Raw genomic sequence first — 19033 nt, 5'->3', positions numbered from 1 at the left:
AGAACCAAGCTGCGTAGCTGGGACACGGCCTCCCGTCCCTTCCTTCCTCTCCTGGGAGTAGCCTGGGTTTCAGAGTCTGTGCTTCTCTGGTTTCCTCCCGGCCTTAAAGTCTTCCCTGGGCCGCAGCAGCAACCCACGTCTTCCCCAACGATGTGGCAGAGCAGCGGGGGGTGAATAAATTGTCCTCATTCTAAGTCACTGGTTGGAGGATACAGCTTACACTCTCTGTACGCCCTACATGCTGGGCTTCCCAGAGAAGCCCAGCATCCCCCCTAAATGTGCCTGTCTGCACTACCAGTTGGTTCAAAGCCCAGTGCTATTTCCTTGGGCCCTCAAGACTGGGGGCAGCTGTCAAGGGGTGGCCACTCCCATCCTCCCTCCTCCCCAAGAGCGCATGTGAAGCTCATTCTTGGATCCCATGAAACTTGTATCCTTAAAATAAAGTCCTGGGCTTTCCTGGTGGCGCAGTAGTTGAGAGTCCGCCTGCCGATGCAGGGGACGCGGGTTTGTGCCCCGGTCCGGGAAGATCCCACATGCCGGGGAGCGGCTGGGCCCATGAGCCATGGCCGCGGAGCCTGTGCTCCACAACGGGGGAGAGACCACAACAGTGAGAGGCCCGCGTACCGCAAAAAAAAAAAAAAAAAAAAAAAAATTCCCTTTTGACTTGAGTTGAATCTGAATAAGCTTTTGATCCTTGCACCTAAATTTGTCCCAAGGTGGAAATGGCAGGGATTGGCTTCCTAGGTGGCTGAGCCACTATTCTTCCTGTTTGTCATCCCCTCAGTCTGGGCTGAAGCAGAACCAGGTGGGTAGCGCCTCCTGCTGGCCAGTGCTCCACAGTGAAGTGCAGCCTGACGGGGGTTGGCGGACCCCAAAGCAGGGATCTTCTTGCCCACCTGATGGGCACCTGGCAAGACAGGCCAGGCTCAGGCCCTGTGGTGCCAGGATGGCTCCTGCCAAGATGCCTGTTGCCTGGGGACAAAAAGAGGGAGAACTAAGTTTACCCCAGACTGAGGGTGTTCCCAGGATGCTGGACTTCCCACCTCGAATCCAAGAAAGTCTTGGGCAAACCAGGGCAAGTTGGTCCTGCTACAGGGAGCTTAGGTTCAAGGAAAAGAAGAACCTGGACTCTCTAGGAACTTTGACTCCAACCTAATTTATGTCAGGACGCATCCCTTTTGGTAAAATGGATATAATGTCAATCTTGAAGAGATATCATGGAGCTTAAGTGAGAATGCAGGGAAGACGGCAGGCGTTTACCTTACTGGAAGGCTCTCTAACTAGTGCCCGACCCTACTCCCAGCAGGTTGCCTTGATTTTGTGAGATGACTGTTCTCCTTCCCATACCTGCAAGTCAGATTATAACAGCATTGAGGTGGGCGGAAACCCCATTGGGTCTATATGCCCTTCTCTACCCTCCCAGAGCTCTTTGTATCAATTCCTTCCCTGCAGCGCACCCCCCACCCCACCCCAGCTAGGGCCCCACAGCTTACCTGTGCCTTGGGGCATCCTCTCTACCTCAGGGGTGTGATTTGGGTGCCTTTGTACATAGTGCTTCCCTGTGTTCGTTTTCCAGGCCTTTGCACAGGGCGCCCCAGGGCTGGGCCTGTGGGGCTCCTGTTCTGGGCAAAGAAGTGGATCTTGAAGCAGGTCCGGGTTTGGATTCATGAAAATAAGTATAAACTGAGGTGCATCGCCCACTGGTAGTCACTGTTATTCTTAAACTGAGGGTTCAGAAGGGCTGATCCAGTCATAGTTCTGTTGTTCAACAACTGCCTAACCTTGATGCCAGAACCTTCTCCTGTTTGTCTACAATAAATGACTAGGCAGAGCACAGAGGAATTTTTAGGGCAGTGAAAACCCTCTGCATGATGTTATAATGATGGATATATGTCACCACACATTTGCCCAAACGCATAGGATGCACACCACCAAGAGTGAACCTTAGGATAAACTATGGGCTTTGGCTGATTATGATGTGTCAGTGTAGGTTCATCCATGGTAAAAGATGTACCACTCTGGGGAGTGATGCTGCTACTGGGGAAGGCTGTGCATGTGTGAGGGTAGAAAGCATATAGGCAATCTCTGTAACTTCCTCTCAGTTTTGCTGTAAACCTAAAACTTCTCTAAAACATAAAGTCTTTTAAATAAATAGCAAACAAATAAAAATACACGAGGAGATGATTTCTTCCAGCTCAAGGGTCATATGACTCTGATTAAAATGATAGGCCCATTAGGCAATTCAAAAGGAATTATGTCTAGAAACTTGAAAGCTAGCAGCCAGCCTGAGGAGGAAGAACACTTAAGGAAACATTCTGGGACATTCTGCTCCCAGCCGGGACTGCTGGCCGTGGTGGTAGCTGACGGTGATGGGACCCAGCAGTGTTTTATGAGAGCCCAGGAGTAGGGAGCCCAAGGAGGCTATACATTAGTCATGTCTGAAAATCCTTCTCGCTGATGCTGTGTGCCAGAAGCGCTAGCCACCGCCACTTGCCCAGATGAGGGACTTAATTGATCCAGGGAAAGGAACCTCCAGCCAGCATTGTTTTACTTGCTCAATGGCAATGACTTTTTCCAGGGAGGAAAACCCACATAAAACTGTTGGAAGTAGAATTCTGGATCAACTCAGGCCCTGATGTGTTATTAACCCATTATGCAAAATTACATGGTGTCCACTTGGTCTCCAATTTGAGAGAAGAAGCTTAATGCCCTCCCCCCCCCCCGCAAACTAAAATCCTAGCGAAACTCAGGAGAACAAAGGGAAATCTCCCTGCATCTTCCCTTTCACCCTCTCGCCTCCTCTCCAGTCCCCACACGCTTGAATAGAGACACTGGTCGGTTACTCTGGACAGCAGTCATCCCATGCTTAGACCTGGGCTAAGTGCCAGAGAGACGTACAAACACTGCTCCTGTCCTCAGTGTCCCCAGCTTGAGGGGAAGGACAAACACACAGGAAGGGAAAGAGCATAATTAGATGCTGGACTGAACGATACAGACCAGACGAGCTGTTCGCAAATTCGAGTGTGCATCAGAGCCCCCTGGAGGAGGCTGGGCCCTACTCCCAGGGAGTCAGTGGGTCTGGGCTGGGGCCCCAGTGTTACGCTCTGACAAGTTCCTAGGTTATGCTGGCACTGCTGGTCCAGAAACCACACTCTGAGAACCAGCGAAACAGACCACCTTCCACCTTGCTCCCTGCACCTTAGTGCCCAGCGGAAGCACGTGGCGAGCTCATGAAAATGTAAATTCTGAGTCCGTAGGTCTAGCATAAGGCCTCGAATCTGCACTACTAACAAGCTCCTAGGTGATGCCAATGCTGCTGGCCTGTGGACCACATTCAGTGGCAAAGGTGCTCTGTCTAGAGCATCATGGAAAATGGGAGAACAAGGAGTTGAGTTTGGGTTGATCTTGGCAGGCAAGGGTTAATGGTATTTGCTGGGGCTTGAAGGAGGGGCAGGATTTAAGTAAATGAGGGCAGGAGGGCATTCTGGGAGAGAATGCCAGAGTAGAAGCAGGGAGGTGGGAGTGAGAATAACCAGGGGAGAGAAGTGGCCCCTGGCCACTGTCACGTGCTGGCATCAGGGACAGATGGAGGCTTGGGGCTCTGCAAGAAGGCGCCTCGCTCCATTCACCCTCCACCCCACCCTCCGCATCCAAGAGGCTGTTCCTATTCCAATAAGTCTACAAGCAGCTGGTCTTCATAATGGAAATGATTATTGTTCTGCAGGCCCCACTGACAGCTCCCAATCCTGCCAGCTTGGCCAACTTGGATGCCTGTCACCTGGCTTGTTGTAATGTCTTGTTGTTTGGCAGCCTGAAGGAACTCCCACTTTTCTTTTCCATTCTCAAGCCAGAGGAGCCTCTGTCCTCCAAGACCTGAGTGTCTCAAAGGCACGGGGGATGGTTAGGAACTTCTCAGCAGGCAGCCGGAGCAAAGCAGCCTGTTTTTGTAGGGAACTTACTCCTGGGTCCCTCTCCTGATTCAGTCAAGGTCATGACCAGATAAGGAAATAAGAGCCCTCTCTTTCCTCCCCTGCCTTGTTCTAACAAAATGTTCACCCTTTTCCCCCAGAGCTGCATTTTGTGGGTGCAGGAACACGAAGGCATATGTGTAAAAAGTTTGGAAATGGAACTAATATTTACTGGGTAGTCTTTTAATTTTCCCAGGGCTGCCATAACCAAGTACCACAAACCGGATGGCTTATAAGAAATTTTTTCTCTTACAGTTCTGGACACTAAAAGTCTGAAATCCAGATGTCGGCAGGGCCATGCTCCCTCCAAAGCCTCCTGGGGAGGATCCTTCCTTGCCTCTGCCGGTTCTGGTAGCTCCAGGAGATCCTTGACTTGTAGCAGCATCACTCCAGTCTCCGTCTCCATCTTCACATGGCCTTCTCCTCTGTGTCTGTCTGCATCCAAATTTCCTTCTTATAAGGACAGCAGTCGTACTGGATTAAGGGCCCACCCTCCTCCAACATGACCTCATCTTAACTAATTACATTGCAAAACCCCCAATGGGGTCATATTCTGAGGTACCAGTGCTTAAGACTTCAACATGTCTTTGGGGCGGGGTGGGGGGGGGGAGACACAATTCAGCCCATAACAAGAAGCCCGTTATAAAGCCATATTAAAACATAAAGTCCTTGCAGAATTTGACCTTGTCTTTTAGAGAGCTTTCATCCTCTAAATTAAACTAGAACTATGAGCTGTTTTAAATACAATGAAAACAACTATAAATCAGGCCCTTTCTCAAGGACAATGTTGAAACAAGAGGTCAAACACCTGTCCACCCCATACCTAATAGCCAGGGATGAATCTGCAAGATCTAAACAGCAAGTCAATTGGCAGATGACGGTCACTAATTCATCTATCCATTCAACATATTTGAGGCCCTTCTGTGTGCCAGGCCCTGTTCTAGGTGCTGATGATACAGCAGTCAACGACACAGACAAAAACCTCTGCCCTGGTATAGCTTACTTGCCCGGGGGTGAGAAGACATGCAGACCAAATCAATAAAAAGGTGGTACGGGTTGAGAGGGAAAAATAAAGTGAGATGAGGATTGGGATTTGCATTTTAAGTGGGGTGGTCAGAGGAGGTGACAGGCAAGCAAAGGCCTGAAGGACAGGAGGCTCTGGCCTTGGGGTGAGGGGTGCAGACAGGAAACAGCAGGTACAAAGTTCCTCAACAGAAGATTTTGTGAGAACTCTGCTTCTTACTCTGTGATGAGCCACTGCATGCTTTCAGACACTCACATGACAAGTGTTTACTTAACTGAAGAACCAGAGACCCACCAGGATGAGAGACTTTGAGGCACTGTGTAGTTACAGTCAATGAGGAAGGTCCTGATTTTACCTGGGAATAAAGTTACTGGGTTAAAATCAAAGCTGGTTAATGTCCTCCGGGCCATAAAAACCATAAGATTTGGGGTTATCATTTCTACCTGGCTAAAATCATTTGCATCTCCTCTGGACAAAAATCTTCAAGTTATGTGTAATCTCACAGAGTCCAGGCCCTAATCAAGAGTAAATAGGAAATAAAAGAAAGACACAACCCTGGAGAATTAAAACAGATCATGGGTAGGTCTGTTAGGCTGTACTCAGTATGATACTGAAAGGCTATGCAATCCTCCTTTTGCCTTCTTCATAAATGTTGGACCCTTTTTCTTAACATAAGACACTAATTTACATATTGGCAGCTGTGGCTTTCAATTTTCCAAATGCAGTGTGCTATTAATATTAATCTGCTTTTCACCGTCTTCTGTGTCTGTTTTCAGTCAGGCAGGAAAATTACCAACAAGCAATTCTAGAATTACAATAATGTTCCATTATAAAAACTAAGTATATTTTAATACTCTTTTGATACTCACCTTTATGGATACTAAAACATTTTATGAGCAATTTAAATTTTGTATCAGGACAAAAAAAAAATCCACATATCTGCTTTGAGTTGAAGCCAGCAACAAAAAAACTAATTGACACTAACTGAACTGCGGTTTTGAATTTTATATGGATTTTGGGCATAACTTTGGGCAAGTTACTGAATTTCTTAGCCTCAGTTTCCTCCTCTGAAAAATAAAACCTTCGTCACTTCACTGTTATACATGTGATTGTGCTGACAGACACAGAGCTGGGATTATGCTGCTGTGTTCGTTTTCACTCTGTTAAATGCATATTCACAGGTCATAATTTCTGCTTTTTGGGCTTTCTTGTAGGTTTCTTCTTTTTATCATGTCTTTTGCTACATGGATGTGTCCTTTCATCTTCTTGTGATTGTAAAAAGTAAAAATCAGGTTTTTTAATCTTACCAATTGCTTTTATTTTCCCAAGGGAAAAAAAAAAGTTTTACTCGTATTTCTCATCCTTCTTTCATTTTGTAAAGAATGAAATGGTGTTTTCTGAAGTACCCTTAACATTAGATATGAAATTCAACAAACCTCAATCTCTCTCACTCTCTCTCAATCTCCCTCTCTCTCTCTCTCAATCTCCTCTCTGTCTCTCTCTAAATGCCATTTTTAACTGGAATCCCTTTCCCATAATTTAGTGTCACATTTTTGAGAAATATAGAAAACAACACAACGTGCATTTATCTAGAAGCTGTTAAAATTACACACTTAGCTCATGTACCAACTGTTCTGTTAACTCTTCACTAGGAAAGTTACACCGTATGTTTTTTAAAATAACAACCTGTTGGGGCTTCCCTGGTGGCGACACGGGTTCGAGCCCTGGTCTGGGAGGATCCCACATGCCGTGGAACAACTAGGCCCGTGAGCCACAACTACTGAGCCTGCGCGTCTGGAGCCTGTGCTCCGCAGCAAGAGAGGCCACGATAGTGAAAGGCCCGTGCACCGCGATGAAGAGTGGCTCCCGCTTGCCACAACTAGAGAAAGCCCTTGCACAGAAATGAAGACCCAACACAGCAAAAAAAAATAATTAATTAATTAAAAAAATAAAATAAAATAACCACCTGTTCACCCAAACGCATTAAATAAATATGCCATAAGAAGTGAAAGTTCCACATCACGGCTTCAGGCAGAGATGCACCTCCCGTATACTCCACACAAGTTTCTTGTCAGAGAACATCACATGAGCCAAATTGGAATCATGCTACTTATTTGGATGGAAGCAGAAGAGGCAGCAGTTTTTAGGACTCTTGCATCTGTGTTGTGTGTGTGCTACTAGGTGTTTTGAAACACTCTCATGTTTAGCCTTTAATGTGCCCAAAAGTGTTTTTCTGTTATAACTTCATGAAGTGCATTTTGCATGCCAGGAGACCATGAGACCCGAAAAGCTTGAAAAAGTTAAGAATGGTACAGAAACTCTGAATATACTTAAAAACCACTGAATTGTACACTCTGTATCTCAATAAAACTTTTTTTAATGGTACAGAAAAAATAATGAGTAAAGGAAGTATTCATGCCATTACAGTTTATGTAACTGTTGTAATTATGTAGTTCCAAATTATTACTTATATAAACTTGTCTTTATCAGTCAACTGATATATTTTTTTAAAATTTTTATTGGAGTATAGTTGATTTACAATGTTGTGTTAGTTTCAAGTGTACAGCAAAGTGAATCATTTATACATATACTTATATCCACTATTTTTTAGATTCCTTTCCCATATAGGCCATTACAGAGTATTGAGTAGAGTTCCCTGTGCTATACAGTAGGTCCTTATTAGTTATCTATTTTATATATAGTAGTGTGTATATGTCAATCCCAATCTCCTAATTTATCCCTCCCTACCCTTACACTCTGGTAATCATAAGTTTGTTTTTACACCTGTAACTCTTTTTGTTTTGTAAATAAGTTCATTTGTACCCTTTTTTTAGATTCCACATATAAGCGATTTCATATATTTGTCTTTCTCTGTCTGACTTACTTCACTCAGTGTGACAATCTCTAGGTCCAGCCATGTTGCTGCAAATGGCATTATTTCGTGATATATTTTTTTTATCTGCAAAAAGTATTTGGGTATCTTGGGCTAAGATGGAATTTGTAATTTTTCCAATTTTACATGAATGTAAAATGTTTTCATGTAATTTTTCCAAATTTTACATGATGTAAAATGTTTTCATTTTATGGCTTTTCACTTAGCAGAAGCATTTTCAAGGATAAATTAAAGTTGTTAAGCAAGATAGGGGTTTAATTATTTGAAGCTTAGAGTTAGATGTTTAAGGGGGATTAGACTTGGCAGAGATGGAGATATTGAGATGTGTTGGTGTATGCTGAATTGATCTGTGCTGAGTGGCAGGGCTGAAATATATTCTGCCCATTGAGAAAGTCAAAGACCTGCAAAACAGCGGAAGGCTAAGACTATGTATAGTGTTGTGGGGGAAAGGGGTAGAGAGGCCAGTGAAAGGCAGAAAAACCAGAAAAAATCTAGAAAAGGGCAAACAGATAATGACTAAAAGCTGACTTGGAAATTTCATTTGCTCATCCAGCAGCTGGGCTGTGGTTTGTTATCATAAAGGAAGTCCACATGCTTCATTCATTTCCAGATTTCAGACAAAAAAAAAAAAAAAAGCTCCGTGCTTAAGAGTTAAAAGTTATTTTCTAAGCTCAAAAGTAATTTATATCCATTTATTCTCTCTTACCTTACTTGGTAAAGGAAAAACCTTAAAACAAACCACAATTTTCTGCCTTGTTTGTAGAGAGAAAAAAACTGGAAAACAGTATAGTTTGGGCACTTTTCTAGTAAAAAAAGAGCTCAACAAATACTGAAATGTGGGAAATATAAACAACAGCAAACATAAAATTACGTCTTTTTTAAAAGGTACATAGTGGGACTTCCCTGGTGGTCCAGTGGTTAAGACTTCGCTTTCTAATGCAGGGGGTGCAGGTTTGATCCCTGGTCGGGGAGCTCAGATCCCACATGCCTCGCAGCCAAAAAACCAAAACATAAAACAGAAGCAATATTGTAACAAATTCAATAGAGACTTTAAAAATGGTCCACATCAAAAAAATCTTTAAAAATATTTTTTAAAAGGCAGATAGCAAAGGTATTAGTCAATCAGAAATTTAGAATCTGAATGTGTAATGTCGAAAGTTTTGAAGAAAATACATGAGGAAAATATATTATTCTTTAGTTATTTCCAGTAACTTGAGAAAAGTAAGTAAGTGTCTGGGTTCCAAATCACAAGTGATGATTCTGAACTTCAGTGACTTTTTTCTGATAAAGGATGAAGAAATGTTGAATAATAAAACCCTACAAACCAAATTAAATTTTTAATAAGCTTTTTTTTCATGTTACCTCTGATCCCAGTCAAGAGTAAAGAAAAGAGAATATAAGCCAAGAGAAAATAAAGTTATTGAAGCATTTTTTAAGTATTTGATTTTCTGGACAGACTGGCTTTAAACCTTCCCAAGGTCTACGGACTTTGCTTTTTATTTTATTTTTTTAATAAGTTGTAAAAATAAGTTTTTAAAATGTTTCCTTAAGAGGAATTTTTCTACATTTTAATGCAACTTTATAAATTCTTTTAAAGACAGTTCCAACAAATAGAAAGATAAGTCATATTGGAAAATGTGAATCATTCCAGAAATAGAGATTTTAGTTTCCTTTCAAACTTCATTTCTTTTTAATATTCATTCACCTGCAGCCCAAATTCTTCATGTATTTTGCCAGATATTATTTATGGACTACCAACGAGGCAATTACGTCCTCTGCTTTATGAGATCACTTAAACTCAAACAAAACAAAACAAAACAAAACACCCTTTTAAGGGTGAGGATGGTGATTGCATCTGAGGTCACAGTAGTTACGCTGAGCCGTCCTCTGGAGACACTGGGCAAACACACTCTTTTCTCCTGATTAGGGCAATTTCCACCCCAGAACAGTTTTTTCCACAGCAATAATAAACTAGTTTGGAAGATCCCCAGATACAGGCTCTGAATCTTTGAAAGCCAAACCTCAACAATAAAAACACACACACAAAAATGTAGGTGAGACATGGTGACTCTGGTTCGTTTTCCCTTCAAATCCTTCCCAGCTCTTGAAAGTTTCATCATAGCCTAATCGTGCATTGCAGCACCCAAATAAAATAGATTTTTTAAAAGCCTTCTATGTACTAAGTGCTTTTTGTCAGTTTCTCAACTCTCTAATCACCCCCATTCCACTCGCAATTTATTATATAGAGTGTGAAGAGTTCTTGGCTTATAGTGAGTATTCAGTAAATGTTGATGATGGCGATTATTAGTGTCATTATCCAGAGACAAAAAAGGATGCTCGATATTTAAATCTTAACTACCTTATCAATGATTACTAGAGAAAATCAAGTGTAAGTTGAATTCTTTCAAATTGCTCTCATGCAATACATGTGTTTATTTTTAAGCCCAAATGTTATGTCTCTCTAGCCTAGCTATATAAAATAGCTTTGCTCTCAAAGTGAATGCCATGGGGAGAAAATGGGCAGGGGACTATTGTAGATTAAAAGAACACAAAGAGACTTAACAACAAAATGCAATGTAACTTGATTGACTCCAGATCCAGAAATAAAAATCTACACAAGACATTTTGGAAACAATTGGGGAATTCGAATATGGGCTGGGTATGGATGATATTATAGAATTATTAGTTTTATTAGGTATTATAACAGTATTGTGGCTATAAAGAAGGCTGTCTCTATTCTTAGAAAATGCAGGCTGAAATATTTAGGAGTAAAGTATTGTGATATCTGCGCAACTTATTTTCAAGTGGCTCAGCAAAAAGTTATATATTTAAGTATAGAGAAAAAGCAAATGTGACACAATGTTAACAACTGGTGAATCTCAGTGAAAAGTTTATAAGTGTTTATTGTACTATACCTCCAATTTTCTGTAGAGGTAAGATTTTTTTAATAAAAAGTTGGGAATAAAAAATAGCAAAATAAATAGTTTTACTGAAGAAAATACCACACATTTCTTTAAATATTTTACTGTAATAATATACAATTATACATTCTTTTTACTCATTTACACTTCATAAAAGCATACCTACTCAACACAGTTACTCAAGCTGAAATTAACTACCTTAAGTACATCATTTAACTTTCAGTGCTGATGCATGAATCTCTTTATCTTAAATATAAATCAAAATAGCTTAACACCAGCTTTAAATTAGAGACAGTGAGATGCCAGGTGGATCATGAGTTAGTATTTCAATTAAGTTAAAATTTTCAATAATTTCTTCTTTGCTTTTCTTTTTTGTCTAGAATAGTCTGTTTTAAGCTCAAAATAGCATCTTGAAATCCAGGATTTAAGTCTAATACTTTCTTGAAATCTTCCAAAGCATCATCAAAGTATCCTGTACCAGAACCCAAAAAAATGGAAAAGAAAAAACACTGAGTATTTCTATATATTATTCATAGCAAAGTTTGGATACATATACTTTTGCTTTTATATTTACAAGCTTTCAACCACTCCTGCTAAAGGAATATTTTCCTCTTGATAATGATGTAGGGATGTTTGTATCACAGTAACTTTGTGTACTCTTACAGATTAATACACTTAAAATTAGTTATGGGTTTACGTACTGGGATTTAACAGGTACGTAGCCTAAATCATCACAAAATTTCAACAAAATCATGTAACCTATTTTATATAATTACAGTAAAATTAAGAAACAGGAAATTAATATTCTTTTTAACACTTTAATGAGAAACGATCCTAACAGTCCCTTTAGTCCAAGAATCTAAAACCCCTTCACTTTATATTGTCTTGTATGCCTTCAAAGATTTTAACTCAGAAAAGTTTCACAGGGAATCAGCAGCATTACCCTCATTTCGCAGCTGGGGATGCAGAGGCACAAAGTAATAGGATCACTCTCACTCCAGTGCCCAGGTCCAGTTCCCACCCCAGTGCCCCGCTGTGGTCCGTAACACCTACTGGAAGCCTAAAATAAATTCAGGTAGGCTTCCTTTGCTCCAGGCTCTAAACCTAAATTTCACATCACTTTCACACTGGATGATTACTACATTAGTTTTACAACATTTGAGAGCTCTGAATTCACAGAATACAGTCAAGGACAAAAGGAGGGAAAAAAATTCTTACCCAGCCTATATAATATCAACCCTCTGTTGTAATATGGAACTTCAAAATTGGGTTGGACTTCTATGGCAGATGTGTAGTCATCCATGGCTTCATAAAAATCCACCCTGAAGTACTTGATTTGCCCCCTGTTGTTATATGCAGTAGCCAAATCCTCAGGGCTGCATTTGCTTTAAACAAAAAGTTCACATTAAAAACACAGTGTTGCCAAATTCCTCTTGCTTCCCCTTTCATTCTCTTTTGGGTCTTGTCAAACTCATAGCCTATAACATGCGGTATCTACAAGCGGAAGAAACAAAGTGCAAGGAAATAAAGCAGTGGAGTCAATTTTTGTTTAATCCTGTTTTCTACATTGGCAAGGTTATATAGCACTACAATGTCAATCTGAAAAGCACATTCATTTTACTGCGTGTTCAAAGCCCCTGTTCATTGTCAATTTGTTTTGTTGAATATAATATGAAAATGTTTATTTTCTAAAGCACATGCCAGTGAGGCAAAGAAGACAGCTCATAATTGAATGAAGCAAGGAGGGAAAGCCAGCCCAAAGTTCAAGTGTGCTACGGACATGTCATAAAGTGAATCGGTTTTATCCTCAAATTTTTAAATGATCTCAAAACACTGAGATTTTAACTCATTTTCCACCAGTAAAGAAACAGAGGTTAACTCTAAGTGAAAAATCAACATGCTGATCCCTAGGGAGTGCTCTCTGGGGAGAGAATCGCCCTCCCTCCAGCCTCAGCAGGTATCCTTCCCAAGGCCAGATTGGCTTCCTGCTAGTGGGACATCACGGCTCTGGTCCACACTCAGGGTCCTGTGTGCAGAAACGGCACTGCATCTGAGGGCTCCAGAGGTGGTCCAAGGAGCTTTGAGTGAGCAGACTTCTGTGAGTGGCTAGACATCCAGGCAGCTCTGACCAGCCACCAGCTCAACAGGACACACACACACACACACACACACACACACACACACACACACTCACACACCAGCCTCTGCTGGACAAATCTTCTACACAGAGAATATCAGTGGGCTCTGTTCCATGTCAGAGATGATTCTGTTTTCCTTTCTTTTTTTCAAAGGATTCTCAAATTTGAACCAAACAGGGAGATGCAGGCTGAACTCAGCTGTCATTCTTTGTTATACTCCACAGTTCAAAGTCTAGTTCTCAGAAAATATTTGTGACTGCAGCCAGTGTTATTAAAAGTTACTTCTCTTAACATCTTGATCCTTGAGATCTCAGACAGGGACTGTAATTACTGCTGTCAGGAGGGGTACGCACAGCCTAGGGGTCTCCTAACAATGGAAAGGAATCACTGCAACTTTAGAAAATGTCTGTTTCTGTGAGCTAGGACTGAGAGAGACTGGGTACACGGACACTTCTAGATGCCACTAGCACCACCGTTAAATCCTAGTGAACAAGAAGGGACACTCCGTTTATCTCTCTCTGTTATGATATAGCTGAACTGCTGCCCAGTAAAGAGTATTAAGAAAAATGCAGCCTCAGGACTCAGTAAGGCTTTAGTCATTAAATTTCTAAGCTTCAAAACTTTGTTATAAATGTCTTATTATCAGAGGATCATCAAATGTCTGATTTAGAATTAGATCTCATTACAACAAATTCTAAAAGCCTACTCTCCATACGGAAATTGTTTCGTATTTTAAAGACATGGGCTAACAGTTAAAGCCGAATTTTTTTAATATTGAGAACTTTGTAATGATAGTGTTTACTTGGATGGAATATAACCAAGTCACCTAATCCAAAAGTAGATTTTTTTTTCTTTGCACTTGCTAACTTTAGCAAAGAAAAAACAATATTTGGAAATTAGGTTTATGGCTAAGGCTGCACTTTTGGATATTTAAAAAAAACGTTATAAGCCATTCAGAGTGGCAGGCATACAAAGATTGTGAGTACTGTTTCAAAATGATTCATGGACCCATTGTTTTAAAAATAAACGAACCCTAAGAGATATATTTAAGGAAGAAAGTTGAAATGACAGAACTCAGTTTAACCATGAGTTCCTAGAAGAATTTCAGAACTATAAGGAAATTAGAAGGTTCATGCAGGCATGCTGAGCAACCTTCTGCTAAACCTCCACAGATTTTCTCTCCTATGCTGGTAAGGGGCAGAAATTACATTTGCCACACAACAAATTTGTGATCTCAGGCTGAGATGAAAAAAGGAGGAGGAGTAAACAAGACTAGAGGCATCGATGCCTGTTGCTGATGAATCATTTTTGAAACCTACTAGATAAGTCTAAAAAATATAACAAACTAGGGCTTCCCTGGTGGCGCAGTGGTTGAGAGTCCGCCTGCCGATGCAGGGGACACGAGTTCGTGCCCCGGTCCGGGAAGATCCCACATGCCGCGGAGCGGCTGGGCCCGTGAGCCATGGCCGCTGAGCCTGCACGTCCGGAGCCTGTGCTCCGCAACGGGAGAGGCCACAACAGTGAGTGGCCCACATACCAGAAAAAAAAAAAAAAATATATATATATATATATATATAAAACAAACTAGTGAATATAACAAATGAGCAGCAGACACAGATACAGAGAACAAACTAGTGGTTACCAGTGGGGAAGGGGGGAGGGATAATACAGGGGTGGGGGATTAAGAGGTACAAAATATTAGGTATAAAATAAGCTACAAGGATATATTGTACAACACGGGTACAACACGGGTATATAACCAATATTTTATAATAGCTATAAATGGAGTATAACCTTTAAAAATTGTGAATCACTATATTGTACACCTGTAACATATAATATTGTACAGCAACTATACTTCAATAAAAAATAAAAAAATAAAAAAATTTAACCTACGAGATAAGTCTATGCTTAGAGCTTTAAACAAGAATAGAAAACTACATTTTCTATGTTTACTAACTTTGGGGGGGTACCATCTTATTGCTTGCCCCAAAACTTCTATTAACTATTATTCTGGTGTATTACTGAAATAAGAAAGCCACTAAATGTTTCTGATTTAATTCCATGTGAGTTTAACAAACAGGAGAAGAATCATAAGCCTCATACAAATAAGACAAGCTGGCATCCTGTCAAGAAAAATCAAATCCTTGAGGGGAGAGGAGGGTGATAGTGCAGACAACTCAAAACTGTCAAAGAAACCCTGCTCATTCAGCTGTCCTTTCTTTTCTCATCCTGGACCACTCAACACAATCAACAAGAACAACAAAGGAAAAACCTGGAGTACAACACATGCTACACACTCAAGCATAAATCCAAGATGCTTTGAGAGAGTAGGTATTAGCAGGTGAGGTTGACACGGGCTGGGACCTGGGACCCTTTGCTGCAGTGCTTGCACCTGGACAAACATCTCCTTGAGCAACAAAATACAAAGAAACTATACGGGACTAAAAAGTTGGTGCAAATTATGGACAAGATACAAAACCAAAACCAAAAACAAACCCCAACTGCCATTTCTGAAGAGCCGGGAGCAAAAACAGGGTGTCGGGAGCAAAAGCAGGGTACAGCGCATGCCCCCTGCACTCACCACCACCAAAGGGGTGAGCAGACCGCCTAAGCCACCCCTCTGGCCAGCTGGACCCCTGGACACCCCCCTCCCGTCACCCCTTATAAGGAACCAGCTCGCCCCTCCTCGGGGAGCACGGGAATCTGTTACTTGTGTTTGCTCCCTCCTGCTGCAGCAGGGGACCCAAGAAAGCCTTGCCTGAATTTCTTGTCTAGTCTCATCAGTTTCTATTGATTGGGGAAGGCCAAGAACCCTAGTCGGTATCAAGGTTGATAACATCACAAAAAGAAAGACATTACACGTTCTCTGACAGAAGGACACAACACCACCTACAATAGTGTTCTCACCATAATTCTGGATCTGAATTGGATCAAACCTAAAGATTTAACTACCAACTCACAAGAAATGTAGGAGACAGAGGACCATATTAAATGACATCAGGGGGATGAATTCAGCAAATCCAAAATGCGGGAAACTCTCAGGACACATGACCCGGTTTCCTCACCAAATAAACTGCAAGGCAAAAAAATGAAGGGGAACCTTAAAGGCAAAGACTTGATGTGCATCCCGACTTTAACCAACTGCTAAAAACCAACCAAACAAGCAAACAAAACAAAACAACCTTTATTGATCAACCAGGAAAATTCCAAAACTTGACATTAGCAATTATGTGCTAATGATATTGTGGTTACGCCTTTTTAAATCCTTAATATCTAGAAATGCACTCTGAAACATCCATGGATGAATAATATGATGCCCTGGATGAACTGATAATGCTTAAGCCCTGTGATGGTTACCTGGAGGTTCATTACACCATTTCCATATATTTAAATTTTTCACAGTGAAAAACAAAACACCTGCTGTGATGTCGTGGAGTTGTGGTACTGTGTGCTAGCGTGGCCCCCACGGCACCTCGCCCTCACCAGGTCTCGCTCTAAGACTCTGGATCAGAGTAACATGGAATCGGGACACTCGAGGTGAAAGGCAGCCGGCGCCTCGGTGTCCGGACACCCTCATGGCTGTCCCAGAGGAACGCGCACAGGGCTGCGTTCTAGGATGCTCCGTCACTGCCTTTCTGGAAACACAAACGTCTCCCGCTGCGCCGGTGAGCTTGGGTAACCGAGAAACCAGACTAGACCGGCCCTGCCGCCCACCTTGCAGAGGTCCCGCTGTGCCCACTTCTCGCGATACTTACCTCCCGGGCGCCTCTCCCTCGGAGGCCGCACAGGCGTACTCGCGAACGTAAGCGGAGTACAGCGCTTCGGCCTCCGCGTACTCGCCCTTCTGGAAGTGAGCTTGGGCAAGCGCTAGGGTCGCGAGGTTTTCTTGCCCTTGCTGCCCTTCCATAGCGGTCGGAGGCCTAGCTTTCCGTGTAGAACTGGGGTTGATTTCTGAGCGATTAGAGGCGGCACGACAAAGCTACTTCCGCACCCCGGAATTTAACTTGACAGCAAAAACCTGGGCTCTGGCAAAGGGGGAATTTTGTGCCTTCCGCGGACCCGTCGTCTCGCGGGATTAATGACGCTGCTGGTGGAGAGCGCAGGTGCTTCAGGAAAGCCTGGGCAGACGGACCCCTCTGAAGTGCAGTTCTCTTGTTACTGCCGGTCTCGCCAGCCTCGTCTCCAGAAAAGCAGTAGATCGATAGTCCCAAACTGGCTTCTAAGTCCGTGGTTACATGTTGTAAGGACTTTGCCCTTTGTTACAGTGAATGGTGGGGGCAGGGGGGCGGTGCCGGAAGCGGAAAAGATGTAGGTTTGTTTTATGAATGGCTAAATGACCCAAGGATTTATTGTAGCACTTTTCCGGTTCCTGCATCCACCGGCTAGAGGTTGTTCTAAGTAGGCTGTGGTTACACTGAGACATTTTATGTCGAAATCCCATGAGCTTAGTTGTCACATGGACCTGAGTCCAGTTTCAAACACTGCCATTTATTAACTCCAAGGCTCTAGACTGCAAACTTCTCAACCTTTTTGAACTTCTAGAATAGTGTAAGGATTAATCGAATAGTATTTTGTGTTAATAGTCTGGGGTCGAGGACGTCAGTTTACATTCCCTGGCCCTTTATGCCAAAGGGAAACCCATGTAGTAATGTATTAAGCACAATATGTTTAATCCAAGTAAAAATTACGTAAAATGAACAGTCCTGAGAGAACAATTCCATTTAACATAGCATTAAAAAGAATAAAATACTTAGGAATTAACCAAGGAGATGAAAGACTTGGTTAGATGAAAACTACAAAACATTGATGAAAGAAAGCCATAAATAGACAAGCCATGTTGGTACTAAAGCAATCTACAGATTCAATGGAATCCCTATCAAAACCCCAATGATGTTTTTACAGAAATATAAAACTCTATCCTAGAAATTATAAGAAATTTCAAGGGATTCCAAATAGCCAAAACAATCTTGAAAAAGAACAAAGTTGGAGGACTTATACATCCTGATCTCAAAACTTACTAAAGCCCAGTAATCAAAACAGTGTGGTATTGGCATAAAGACGGTCTTTTCTGTAAATGGTGGTGGGAAAACTGGATATCCACATGCAAAAGGACGAAGTGGGACCTAAATACCATATTAGAAAATTCACTCAAAATGGACTAAAGACCTAAACGTAAGAGCTAAAGATTAAAGATTCTTAGAAGGAAACATAAAGCAAAAGCCTCATGACACTGGATTTGTCAATGATTCCTTGGCTATGACACCAAAGAGACAGGCAACAAAAGAAAAAATAAACTGGACTTTATGAAAAGTAAAAACTTGTGCATTAAAAGACTATCAACAAAGTAAATAACCCAGAGAGTAAGAGAAAATATCTGCAAATCATGTATCTGATACGGGTGGGAAATGCAAAGATGGAGGTTCGGTGGAGCAGGTTTGGGCTGGTGTGTCCATCTACTCACAGAACCAAGGGATCTGACATGGCGTCTCCATCACACTTGGGAAGCTCTGGTCTACAGGACACTGGAGGGCCCTGCCCCGGGACTGAGCTGCTGGGCCCAGGCTCAGTTGCTGTCCCTCTCCGACTCTCTTGCCCGTCTTCCACACCTGCACTCGGTGCTTTGCCTGCAGGGTGGCATCATCAAGATTTCCCTCAGCCAGCTCAGCCAGCAATACAACTATAAGATGATCTGCTGAAAGCGTCATGCACGCCTTTAACCCCACACTGTCATCTGACTCAAGAAGTGTGGCCACAACAACAGCCTGTGCCCTGAGAAGAAAGTCAAATAAGACTCCTCCACGAGTTCCTCCTTCCTCTGCAGGGCAGCCCCCTGCCTGAGCCCCATGGCTAGGGGGCCTCAGTAAGGTTTCCCTGTCATTGACTGGGATAGTAAAAATAAATAATAAATAAATTTTAAAAATACGTGTATACACACACATACACTATACATATATATTTCCAGAATATACAGAGAACTTCTAAAACTCAACTTTTCCAGAGTGGGTGTACTACTCTGCATTTCCCCCAGCAATGTATGAGGGTTTCAATTACTCCATATCTTCACCAACATTTGTCAGTTTCAATTC

The 19033-nt window shown here is 42.1% G+C and overlaps 1 protein-coding gene across 1 annotated transcript; it reads right to left on the bottom strand.

The window, feature by feature from the left end:
- Positions 1-10806: 10806 nt before the first annotated feature.
- Positions 10807-17195, bottom strand: TTC32 (tetratricopeptide repeat domain 32). The gene is made up of 3 exons (XM_081255094.1): positions 16703-17195; positions 12025-12191; positions 10807-11278 (listed from the first exon to the last, which is right to left on the bottom strand). Exons 1-3 carry the CDS (start codon positions 16852-16854, stop codon positions 11151-11153), a joined length of 447 nt encoding a protein of 148 aa, XP_081111220.1. The 5' UTR covers positions 16855-17195; the 3' UTR covers positions 10807-11150.
- Positions 17196-19033: the final 1838 nt, after the last annotated feature.

Source organism: Mesoplodon bidens (assembly GCF_964165515.1).
Source record: "Mesoplodon bidens genome assembly, chromosome: 14".
Taxonomy (NCBI): Eukaryota; Metazoa; Chordata; class Mammalia; order Artiodactyla; family Ziphiidae; genus Mesoplodon; species Mesoplodon bidens.
The sequence above is the reverse complement of the archived record's forward strand: the minus strand, read 5'-3'. Positions and strand labels throughout refer to the sequence as shown.

Coding starts and splice junctions, on each gene's coding strand:
- TTC32 (XM_081255094.1), bottom strand. CDS start 16,854: ATGGAAGGGCAGCAAGGGCAAGAAAACCTCGCGACCCTAGCGCTTGCC. Junction 12,192..16,702: donor GAGGGAGAGGCGCCCGGGAG/GTAAGTATCGCG, acceptor TTTTGTTTAAAG/CAAATGCAGCCCTGAGGATT. Junction 11,279..12,024: donor GTTGATATTATATAGGCTGG/GTAAGAATTTTT, acceptor GTTCTGGTACAG/GATACTTTGATGATGCTTTG.